Source organism: Lipotes vexillifer, unplaced genomic scaffold (genome assembly GCF_000442215.2).
Source record: "Lipotes vexillifer unplaced genomic scaffold, Lipotes_vexillifer_v1.1 scaffold132, whole genome shotgun sequence".
NCBI lineage: Eukaryota > Metazoa > Chordata > Mammalia > Artiodactyla > Lipotidae > Lipotes > Lipotes vexillifer.
In genome coordinates, this window is record NW_006782535.1 from 619,381 (window position 1) to 631,976 (window position 12,596).

At 48.4% G+C, this 12,596-nt stretch overlaps 1 protein-coding gene across 6 annotated transcripts in view; it reads right to left on the reverse strand.

The window, feature by feature from the left end:
• ARHGEF7 (Rho guanine nucleotide exchange factor 7) overlaps nucleotides 1-12,596 on the reverse strand; it is a 128,234-nt gene that overhangs the window by 35,222 nt on the left and 80,416 nt on the right. For all 6 annotated transcript variants that reach the window (XM_007455313.1, XM_007455310.1, XM_007455315.1 and 3 more), the window contains 2 exons: nucleotides 5,383-5,477; nucleotides 5,065-5,160 (listed from right to left, as the gene is read on the reverse strand). In XM_007455313.1, coding sequence (XP_007455375.1) covers nucleotides 5,065-5,160; nucleotides 5,383-5,477 — 191 coding nt within the window. The remainder of the gene's footprint in view (nucleotides 1-5,064; nucleotides 5,161-5,382; nucleotides 5,478-12,596) is intronic.

The window sequence follows — 12,596 nt, forward strand, 5'->3', positions numbered from 1 at the left end:
ATCATCATCATCATCATCATCATCATCATCATCATCATCATCATCATCATCATCATCACTGACGTGGGAAAAAGACTCGTCCAGAGCAGGAAAGGCACCTTAATCCTAGGGGAGGACGGGCCAGCTGTCAACAGCATTTCCATAGCGCAGCGGCCTAACCCTGACCGGGCGTGTGCTTCTTACTGCCAGTTTCACTGCTCAGTTCACTGATTCAGATCTGAAGCCAAAGTAAGCTAACAGCATCTGCACTTTTAGCAGACTCTTCTCCAGTGTGAACTTAGCCCTAAGTGGGGTTTTAATAGCCTTCAGGGATTAGTCACAGTTCCGTGTATCTGCAGGAGAAATAGTCACTGACTCAACAAATTAACTTCAACCATTCATTCAGGCACTGCGAACAGATTAAAAACAGAGAAAGAAATGATCTCTACCTAAAAAGTGACTGCAGTCTTTTAGGGGAATACAAAACAAGTTCAAAAATAAACTGACTATAAGACAGAGATGGTGTCTCAGTTTTCTGAGACGCAAACTGCAGCAGCGCTCAGAGGAGGACAGCACACACCTCCAGCAGAGGGAAAAAGACCGGCGTCCTTTCTGAGTCACCAAGGACCAGGCATCACACGCAGCCCACAACGCCTTCCTCAAAGACACACTGAGACTACCTGCTTGCTACCAGGGTCCAGGCACCTAAGACACATCTACTGAGACTATGACACACTGACATTTGAGCAGGTGATGGTCATACTCAGACACAGTGAAACAGGAGGAGGCTGGCTTCTACAACAAGAAATCCAGCAGGGAACCCCGACTGCCCAGCTGAGGGGACTGAAAGCAACGGCAATGATGGGACGTCAGAGTTTGGCCAACAAAAACAGAACACTGCCGGAGACAGGGCACAGGAAGACGAGAGACGCACTATCTACGTGATGGAGTTACTGCAACGGCATACACACTGCTCAGTGCTGGGCTACACGCTGTCATGACGTCACTTCCCACCTGGTCCAACACCACAGCCCCGATGCACTCAAAGGAGAATGTAGTTAAAATCTAGATCTAGGGATTTTTATTTCTTACATGTCCATGGATTATATACGGACAATGACTTCACTATACAAGGTTTTCTTTCTCTTTTGCTTTTCTCTCCTTCCTTCCTTTTTCTTTCTTTCTTTTGACCTGTTGAGCCTTGGTCCTAGAGTTTTATGACCTCTCTCAGACCAGTTCTGCAGGAATTCACTACACTTGCCCCCCATCAGTTTATAAAGCCCTCATAATCCATTAACTCGCCGGAAGGCACCAGCAGACAGAGCTCAGAAAGGTTACATGGGTGGTCCTAACACGGAGCCCAGGTCTTGTGCCAAGACGCCTCACACGTAACACAGCCTAGAGCACTGAAATAACGGGGCATGCAAAACTCACAAAGACCATCAACACGGAATATGACTTAAGAACTGAAACAGAGGATCTTCATTGTGGTTCTCTCTTGTGCTTCTAGAGGTGGTTTTTAGAGCATGACAATGTGTAGGCAGGGCCCCCAATGGGCTGTGGAGGCCACAGGGCTGCTTGTCAGCCACATCTACCTGCAGCCTCCTGGTGGCCCAATGCCCAGCTCTGACAATGGGTATGGGGTCAGCAGTGGTCTGATAAGTAGGGTTTTACCACTGACCTGATGACAGGAGGGATGTTACTAATGGCCTGATAACAGGTGGTTGTTACCAATCAGTGGTCTGATAAGGGGGGGGGCGTCATCAACCGAGGTCTGATAACAGGTGAGGCGTTATCAATGGTCTGATAATAAGAGGCGGGTGACACAAACAGTTCAGCCAATAGTCTCTGTAGCAAGAGGGGATAGCCAAGGGCCTTTCTCCTTCCCTAGAGTGAAAAGGAATGAATCCCAGGAGAAACCTGAGAAATCAGAACTGCTACACCATTTTCCCCCAGAGCACATTTATTCCTGCCGGTAATGCCAGCTGGACAGACAGGGGGTTCACAGTCCGGTAACCACCGATTTCCAAGGGGACACGAAGATCAGCACGATGGCACGGCTGCGCGCCAGGTGAGCCTCAGGTGAGCCTCAGCACGCAGTTCACAGACAGCATCGAGAGAGGTGTCTACACGAGTGGCCACAAGTGCCCACTCATAGGAGCCTCAGGGGCCGCTGGCAGCCCCCGGCATGTCCTCTCCTGCTGACCCCCAAACCCTAAACGTGGACAACCCTCCTAAGGGTGCCAGCATCTGAGGCTCTGGTGGGAGGAGTCCCTTCCCACCAGCCAGCAGCTCTCTCAGGCTCCCGCCCCGGGCCATCTGCCCAAGTCCCCACACACGCCACTGGTCTGCCTCACTTTCTGAATTCCCTCGACTCTTAAGGTTCTAGTGCTGGACATGTGCTTTGAAATCACATTTCTATGGAAGCTTGCAGTCTCAACAAGTAAGGAAATTATGGCAAGAGCTACTCAGGGGCCTCCCAGGTGACAGCATGGAGGGCCAGGGGCAGAAGGTCAGTTTCTGACGCTGAGTCCACCGTGGAGACTCCGCCACTGAGGTCAGAGGTGATTCCCATGATCGGAATCACCTGGGTCAGTGCGCCATCAACCCCAAATCACCTCCAAATAGGCTCAAGTCCTATGCTCTGCTCTTTAATAAGGACGCGGCCCAGGCGAAACCAGACGTGTGCTCTGCATCTAAGCCAGTCTATTCTACAAAGTTGAATATTATCTCTGGATCACCCGTGCTTGCTATTATTTGGCTGGTTCAAAACAACAACTTTCAAACAAAATGAACTACATCCTCTCGTTCAAATTTGTATTTTGATAATAACCTAACACAAATACTATTTTACTGTGAAAATGTTACAGTAATGGTCTGTTATAAAGATGAATTTATTTATATCTTAAGATACGCTTTATAATGAACTTTTGAACAAAATCAATACACAATGTGTATTTAACCAACAGCAATTACACTAAATGCTTATTTATTAAATATTTTCTTCTATAAGCTGAAGCCCTACAATATATAAGAGAACTGACGGGAACTCAGTCTACAATACACTAAAAAGGAGTCTGCAAGTAAACAAAGCGCAAATGTGCATATAAAGAAACGCAGGCTATGACTGGGACTGACTGTGTCCACTGGGCTGAAGGAACCAGCGGGGTCTCAGTAAGAGGAACAGCAGGAGGAAGTGGATCCAAACGGAGGGGACAGCAGGCAGGGCCGGGTGGGGGGGTCACCTCTCAGTACCCCCGCTCCCCACCCCGAGGGTGGTGGGCAGTGACAGAGGCCGGCTTTCTGGGCTGCGGCACAAGGCGGGGAAGGAGCGGGAGAGACGGGCAGGAGCCCGTCGGGGAGGGACCCCGTCAGACTGCCACCACGCGGGAACTCATCTCCTAACTTAGCTCTCCCCCCACAAGGCGGCCTGTACAAGCACCTCGAAGGCCAGTCTGTAAAACGCAGCTGTGAAGCAACACACAAGTAACCGGGCGCCACCCGAACCTCCTGAGCAGAGCTCTGACCAGAGTCTGGTGGAGAAATGGACATGCAGGGGGCCACCTGGAGGTCGAGGCCTGGTCAGGAGTCCGTGCAGGACACAGGGAGGACGAGGCCGGCCTGAGCCAGGGCAGTGTCAGCACAAGGGCAGGGCAGATGCTACCACAAGAAAGAGAACTCCTTTCAGGCCAGAAGAACGCCTGGAAAGAGAACACCAGCTACAAGAGCTCTGGGCGTGGGGTGACCTGTGAGGGAGGGGGAACAGGAGAACTAGCAAATGCATGAACGAACGAATGAATGAGCACACAAGTACCCCCTGACACCCCCTGACAAGGGTGGCTGGCACAAGCTGTAGGGACCTCGGGGAACACACTTGATCCTAGAAAACCCAACCGTGGAGACATTCCGTCTAAAGTAACTTTTACAAAAGAGAAGTCAATTTTACTAACAGGAAGGGTTTCTAACTACTCTTTGGAAATCATCCTACAAGGTGCCTGAGGGCGGGGCAGCCCAGCCCTGCCCTGAGGCTCCCCTCCTGCCTCATGGCTGGCCACAGCCCACTCCCCGCTCCCCACTCCCCGCTCGGGGCTCTCTCCCCCTCTAGAACCTTAACCCCACATTTGGGCTTGGCTCCCATTCCTGGCACAGAGCTCCTAAAACCCCTGTCATTTCCTGAGTGACAGGAGCATCTTGTGTTACCCATACCGCGCCCCTTTAACCACACCAGGGCTTGGGCTGATTCCCCAGATGGCTTCAGGATGGGGGGGGGGGTCTGCTGGGGGAACCCACCAAGTGATTGGAGGATGGGGACTTCAGCCCACCCCAGACCTCCACGGAGGGGAGAGGGGCCTGAGACTGGGAGGATCACCAGCGGCCAACGATGTATTTAATCAATCTCGGCTCTGCAACGAGACTGACGTAAAACCCCCAAATGCCGGGGCCCCGGGGCTTCCGGGCTGCTGGACACATGAAGGTGCTGGGAGGGTGGTCCCCAGAGAGGGCATAGGAGCAACGTGGCCGCCCACACGGTGGCACGTAAGGCACGAAGCCGTGCGCACCCCAGGCCCTGCTGCACACCGTGCTCTCTCCCTGCTCAGGGTTCTCCAGCCCTGCTTCCCCGACCCCGCTGGCCCCAAGCCAAAGAATCACCACTCAGGGGAAGCCTTTCTTCTTTTTCTGAATAGTCAGTAGATCCCTCCTGTGAAAATAGTCTAAAACACAGCTTTTACTATAAGAGTTGATATACCCCAAGGATTCAAAATAACCTAGTTTCCAGCGACTTCCCTGGCACAGTCAGTGGTTAAGACTTTGCCTTCCAATGCAGGGGGTGCAGGTTCAATCCCTGGTCAGGGAGCTAAGATCCCACAGGCCTCGCCGCCAAAAAACCAAAACATAAAACAGAAGCAATATTGTAACAAATTCAATCAAGACATTAAAAATGGTCCACATCAAATAAATAAATAAATAAAATAACCTAGTTTCCACCTTTAGAAATGTGAATTCTAAAATTATGTTAAAGCTGATCCTTTAAATACTATTTACATCAATCAATCTGAATTTTGCAATTTTTAGCATCTTACTTACTTGGTACATTCTTCTAAAGACTGTACAAGCATTTGCTGGAAAGAACATATTTCTTCTAGATTTCCCATTAAATATGAAGTGTTTGCTGAACTTAACCTAGAGCCGAGAAAACAACAGGAGAAACAAGTGAGCAGCTTTACTTACATTCCTCTCTTCTCCCAGCCCAGCACCCTATTAAAAGTCTAATAAACAAATTGCTCATGTCTGTATGAAACTGCTGTCAATTCTGTTCCAGTAGCTCAGCCTCTATTCTCTGAAAATACGAAGGAACAGCCAAGGTGACTACTCTTTCACACTTGACACAATTATCTAACTTACTTCTCGGTGGTCTGCAGTGGCCGTAGATAGGTTGAAAGCACAGTCTGAAGTTCTTTAGAATATTCATTTTCTGTTTCCAAAATATTCTGTAGCACCTACAACAAATGATGAATAAATATTATTTGACATTAAGATGTATAAGCATTGGCAAGTTCATCACCATTGTTCAATTCACATTGTTGCTTCTATGTAATACTAATTTGTTTAATATCATCAGTCACTCCCTGTGATTAACTACTAAATCCATGTAATGAACTGTTACCAAGGCTACACAACTGACTTCATCTCACCGCCAAGCACATTTGACACAGGTATACCTAGAATGAGGCCAGAATGCATTCATCATCAGATAAGTAATGCTGAGTCCGTTTAGAAAAAAAGAAGGAACCACTGATAATCGCAACAGCGTGGATGCGTGGATGACTCTCTACAACACTGTGTTGTGCAAAAGAAGCCATTCACGACGAGGACATTCCGCACAGTCCATCTACAGTTAAGTCCAAGAACAGGCAAAACTAACCTACGATGGCAGAAATCAAAAGGCGGGGGTGGGAGGAGGTGACAAAGGGGAAAAAGGGGCATGAGATAAATTTCTGGAGTAATGGACAAGTTCTACATCATGGTGTGGGTAGCTGTGACACAGATACATATACCTATCAAAGCTCACTGACCTGTATTCTTAAAAGCCATGCATTTTGACATATGGAAAGTATATCAACTAAAAGAAAACAGGAAGTTTACCCTTTAGACGGTGTCTAGCAAATCTCAGTCCATTTCTGGGAACCTCAGACCTTCATTAGAGAAGATGATCAACCCAGATCATCCTATAAACATTAAAAATTAAAGGTCTACCAATGTAAAGCAACCTTTATGTAGCCACTATTGTATTTAAAGATAGGAGGATAATTATAAATCAACCTTAACATAAAAATGTTTCCCGATACCCTATAGCAAATATAGCCAAACTCAGTTAACAACTCTTAAAAACATAAACACAAGTACAAATCAGCTGAACTGAAGCGCGTGCCCCTTTCCATCAGCGACCGCCAAGAGCAAATCTCCGCCCTGGGCAGGGCGGGGCGGCTCCGGCTCTGCAGGTGGAGCCTGATGGAGCCCAGGTGCAAAGGTGGCCTTCTGCTAACTCCCGATGCATGCTGCACTCTGGGCCCGAGCAACGTGCCCTACCCGTGGTATCTCCAATCCTCGCAAAAACGTTCCTTTTACAGAGGAAAAGAGTAAAAGCAGAGAGAGGTTAAGTAACTTATCCAGAGCCAGAATGTGAGCCTTCAGCTGACCCTGCACTGCCCTGCGCTGCCTTCTCCAGCCACAGGCTAAGGGCTCCAGTGGAAGCGAGAACGATCCCTTCCTCAGCTATGGTTTCCATCCCACTCTGTTAGAGAGCCAGCATCTTCTTCAGGCAGAAAACCATACTATGCATATTTTCTGAGGATCTACTGCATGCGCTAAAATGTGCTGTCCGTCTTCCAAAACCGACACATCATCCTAAATTAATCCTGCAAAAGAAATTATACAGAATAAAGATATCAAACACGCTCGGTTTTCTCCCACGATTTTTGATAATCAAAATGTATGTCTAAACGTTTAAGAAAAAAGTAATCATTAAGCTAGATTTAGATTTCAACATTAATACAAGCAACACGGATTATTATTCTGCTCACTGCTGTTTTCTGCATTCTCGAGGAGAGTACAGTCATTCATGAGTAAATGCAACCCTGATTAGATAGCTCACATACTACACTATGTAAGATGAAGAGAATCAGGCTCTTTCACTGACTCTCAGCTCTGGTTTCGCCCCTGAATGGACCTATTCACAGATGCCTGGTGGAGCGGGCGGAGGGGGAGGGGTTTCTCCAGGAGACCCTCCCTTTGCGGGGAAATGTGGGTGCTGATCTTACAGTTACAACGCCTCCCCTCAAAGAAATACTCAGTGGACCCAAGGGTCAAAAGACTGGAGAACAGAGAGAACAGTGTGGCCCTGCCACTGCATCACCACAGCATCCACTTTAATCCACATCTTATCCTGCAAAATGACGTGAAGCAAACAAGCCAAGCATAATGAGTCCCTGAGCTAAAAAAATAAAATTTAAATTTAAATCTGTCACAGGTGCGTTAAGACAAAAAGCCCTTTCTTGATGTGAAAATGAACATTAAACTATGATTTCATGTCTCAATTACAACTGTTAGGAACTGTTAGCAACACTGCTTAGGACATGCTCAGAAACCTCTACACCTGTTTTCTAAAACAGAGAAACAGTTCCTGTGCGATGGAGGAGGAAAATCCCCGCGTGGCAACATCCGGCGCACGTGCACGAGGAGAAGGCGGCATCTCCTCCATCGCAGCACTAAGCAGAGCGAGCAGATACAAAAGCTTCCCAGAGACGCGCCCGAAGCAATGCCAGAGAAAAGACTGCATCGATTACGACGGTTAAGTTGGTAAATTTAAACTACTAGCTGTAAACATGATCTTCAAATAAGTGCTCAAGTCAAGCTCTATAGTAATCCCACCCAAACGATCCAAGTTACACTTAGCTTTTCACAAACACACGACCAAGACTTGCTAAGTGAGTCATGCTGGCGCCGACCATCCACTCTGCCAGGAGGCCACACGTCCCTCCCCGAGGTCAGCGGCACGTCTGTGTGCTCCAGCCATCACCTGTCTCCCCTTTCTTGACTTCTGCACACTCTGGCTGCTGCAGGACCCCATGAGACCTCACAGCCCGGCTGCCACAGCCCCATCACACAGAGGCTGGTCCAGACAACGCGAGCAGCTTTCCCAGGAAGAACAGCCTTTACTGGGCACCGTGAGGAACAGCCGGGCTGAGCCCAGCCGACACAAGCTCTCCCCGAGGCGGGAGGCGTGGAGAGCCCAGTCGGGCCAAACAATGGTGCCACACAGGAGGACGACATTGGGCAAGCCACACAGACAATCCCTGAACTGTCAGCCGTTACAGCAAAGCAAAACAAAGGACCAACTCATTACCCTGCAGACCACAGAAACTCACTTCATTATTGCCAGCGAAGGAGCGTAGAGCAGCGCTCATTTTACAAATGAGTCACAACTTCCACTGCAAATTTTGATAGCTGCCCTATGTTCTATTTTATGTGTCATTGACAGTCCTTTAAAAATAAATAACTGATTTACGTGTAAGAAAAAAAAAACAGTAACATTAAGTCATCTGATCCAGATACAATAAAAGATTATCATCGCAAACTAAAACCCAATTTCAAAACCATGAGCCTGGTTCAGAAACACAGGAGGAAACAACTCAAGAATGGCACAGCTATTCTTACCCCTCTCCCACCCACCGAACTAGCCCCATGGACCACAAGGAAAAATAACCATCGCACATTTCCTTTCAGCCTGGTCTATTTAAACTGTACTTTAGGGGTTAAAGTTTCAAAAAGTAAGAGAGGACTTGAGCGGCTCATAGCCACCCGCCCCGAGGGAAAGGAGAGGAAGGCAGGCCAGGCAGGGCAGGAAGCTGTGCCCGCAGCCCTGCCCGCCCGCAGGGCCAGAGGCATGAGGACAGGGCTGCAGCCCACTCCCCACCCCCACTGGCAGCCACTGATGGAACACAGAGTGCTGATTTCTGCGTGCTCTTAGCACTTCACAACATTAACTCGCAGAAAGAGTCTGGGGGGCGGGGCACGCAAAATGTGTATGTTACTGTGCCTTTTAGAAGGAGTTAGGTTATTTCAGTATTTCTGAACTTGGGAATTCATGAGGTCTTGGGATGTATTTCTTCCGAATGCTGAAGGTTTACTACGCAAGAGCTCCAGCAGAAGCTGCAGGGCCGCTCTGGTCTGTGTCGGCCAGCGGCTGGCCCTGGGAGCCAGCAGACCCGGGCGTGAGTCCCAGCCCTGCCATGTCTTCACCAAAGGGCTCTTACTGGTCTGTGACAGATACTCAGAGTCCAATCCCTGACTTCAGGTAGGAGGCATCTTACAAACCTCCTCGGACTCTGCCTTCCAACCCGAACCCGCGAAAGTCCTACTTGGAGCTCCGTCACGTGACTCCATTCTTCAGGAAGTGACTAGTTCACAAGACGGCCTTTCCCACGATTGAACAGCTCAACTCTTTCTTCATTCACAGGCCAAGCCTCAGCTGCTACTCTACCCAGCTCCTGCTACCAGCGGGAAATCTCCATCTATATAAAACAAGGAAATTACATAAAAACAGTGGGAGCAGAATTTGTCACAGACGCCAGCAGGCCCCTCGCCGTCGGCATGAATGTGGGTGGGATACAGGAGAGGAGGGCGCAGCTCCCCAGAGAGCACAGGGAGCTGAGCTGCCCTGTTCCGGGTGAGAGCCATAACGGGCCTGAGCCTCGTACGGGCCCCGGGTGGAGACACCAGACGTCAGGACTGAGAAGCAGTCTTGGCTAAGGTGGGCGAGGTAAAGGGACCATAAAGGATAAAAGAAGCCAAAGCAGTGCTTGAGGTCAGTGTGGCTCTAGGCCAACCTCCGGCCACCAGGCAGAGGCTCCAGGCAACTCCAGGAGCCAAGGGGACAGACAGGCACAGATTCGCTCTGGAGCACCGGAAAGGTCCGTGGAGGTTTCCTACAGCATTTTATGCAAGATGCGCGTCTATTCTGAACATTTATTAAAACCATTGATTGCTACCTTTTATATTTGCAATCTTTCAAAGACAAAGCTACCTTGCCTCTTCATTATACTCCGGGGAGTAGAAGCAAACAATGCCTCATTTGCTGTCCATTGATAAGGAGTACTGATGTAACCCTGGAAGATAAAGCCACAGTGCATCACTGGACACGGAAGGCCATAAGGACCCATATCTTCCCAGACGGACATATTTAAGAAACCTCATTCTCTACTGGTGACATCCCCTAAAAGGGGTGTCAAAAGACCGTTCACTCCCTCTGGGGGTGGCATCTAGCTTCTAGAAGAGAAGGACTTTCTCTGATCTCCACCAGGAAAGGTGTCTGCTACCAGGCCGTAGTGCAGTCAATTCCTTTCACTGTCAAACCCATCTCAGGCAGGTCACAAACATGTTCCCTTTCATTGTATGATCCTGACACCCTTGACTACAGCTCTCCCAGGTAATTAATCCTCAAATGGGATGCTTGTTGGCAAATGGAATGGTGGCCTCAGTGAGGTCTAATGCCCCAAATGCTTCTAAACACTCTTCCTAATAACCATGAAAACCTCTTAAGGGCCAACATTTCACCAGGCACCTTAAGGCCCACTGCTAATCCTCGCAACAACACTACAAGGCCAAGGCCAGCATTTCCAACGTCCTTTTACAAACACATGACTGTGCGAGCAGCTGGGGGGCTTCTGCCAGGCCAGCCCCCCAAGAGGACACCCAAACACTACACACAAAGCTGGAGCACCCCTCCCCCCAGAACCTAAAGAAGGGCTCTTCGGACCATTCACTGACCTAAGCCTGAAGACAGACTGACCTCAAACACTTTCACATTAGAAAACAAAGTTAACAGTGCTGGCTGGCTTTGTCACAAAAACTAATCAACTCTTTACTTAAAGTAAAGCTACGGGGTTTTTTCTTCCATCGTGACTCCCCAACCTGAGGTCTCTAACGCCCTGCTGACATTTCCAGCACAGTCTGGGCTCCGGTGCCAAAGTAATCCTCCAAACATCTCTACTCATCAAGTAATGAAATTCTGCCACACTCTCTGGCACACTTCCTTCTACTTTCAGTGACAACATTTTTACGTAATTAAATCACATTACCTATGTAATTTTATATTCTGCTTATTGCACCTAAAATGAATATTTGACCTTTTTTAAAGTTCATGTGCATTTTTAAGAATTATAAGTGGATGCGCTGCTGGTGTCTTAACCATTCTTGTACTGCTACATATTTAGGTTGCTTGAAACTTATTGTTGTAACAAAGCATCCTATGAAAACCCCCTTGAACAAGCATCTCTGAATACCTTTCAGGTAATTTTTCTGGGGTGGATTTCAAGAAGTAGAATTACCACATTAAAGGGCTTGAGTGTTTTTAGAATTCCATAAACAGCTGCCATATTACTTTTGAGAAACAGTTCCTGGTTCTGCACGTGAGGAACGTGGAAGTCGTCACTGCACCCTAACAACAAGTAAAAAGCTGAACAGACTGAAAATCGACAACTCTGCTAGAGTCCATAAGGGGAGGGGACACAAGGCTACTGCCCCCAAGATGTCGCATTGCCTGGAGCAGAGACACTGGGGTGGGAAGACCTGGGCTATAGCTGATGACGTGCTAGAGGCTCAGTGCAGACCAGCCTGAGTTATAAACCCTGGGGGGGACACAGTCACGGGGGACCCCCACCCCCAGTATCAGGAAATTTACCTCTAGGAGCTCAACCAGGTACCCAAAGTAAGTATCAGAGAAAAGTCGACAATCTGGATGATTCCAGCTATAAGGCAGTAAGAAGATTAGTGGTTGCCAGGGGTAGGGGTTAGGGTGGGGAGGAAAGAAGCCGCAAAGCACAGAGGATTTTTAGGGCAGTGACATACTTGACGTTGTAATGATGAATACACGCATGTACAGAGAGTGAACGTTAAAGTAAACTGGGGAGTCTGGATGAGTGTGTGTGTCAGTGCAGGTCCATCCTTGGTGAACAATGTCCCATCTGGTGAGTGATGCTGGTAATGAGGCAGGCCGTGCGTGCGTGTGTGTGTGTGTCAGGGTGGGAGGAAGAGGGTACATGGGTAGTCTAGCTCCCTCTCAAGTCTACCGTCAATTTAAAACTGCCCTAAAATAATAAAAGTCCTGTTTAACAAAGTGTCCAAAGAACTAAAGAAAACTATGCTTAAAGAATTTTTTAAAGTATGAGAACAATGACTCAAATACAGTCTGTACTGAACTATAAAAATAATCAAATGGAAATTACGAATTGAAAGGTAGGCGCTCAAGATCAGATTTGAGCTAGCAAAAGCAATAATTAGCAAACACAAAAAACTCCCTAGAACAGAAGGGAAGAATGAAGAAAAATGAACAGCACCTCAGAGACCTGCAGAAGGCCAGCGTGTCTGCCAACACGTGCATGGGGCGGGGGGCGTGGTCCCGGAAGGGGAGGAGAGAGAGGTGACAAACGGCCGTAAGTCACTAGGAGCCACTTCCTGCTCCCCAGTCTTGACCACCACATGACGGCGGAGCTTCCTCACGGCCTCTTGACCTCCGCGTGTTTGTGCCTCCACCTAGAATGCTCTCCTGAGCTCCCCAC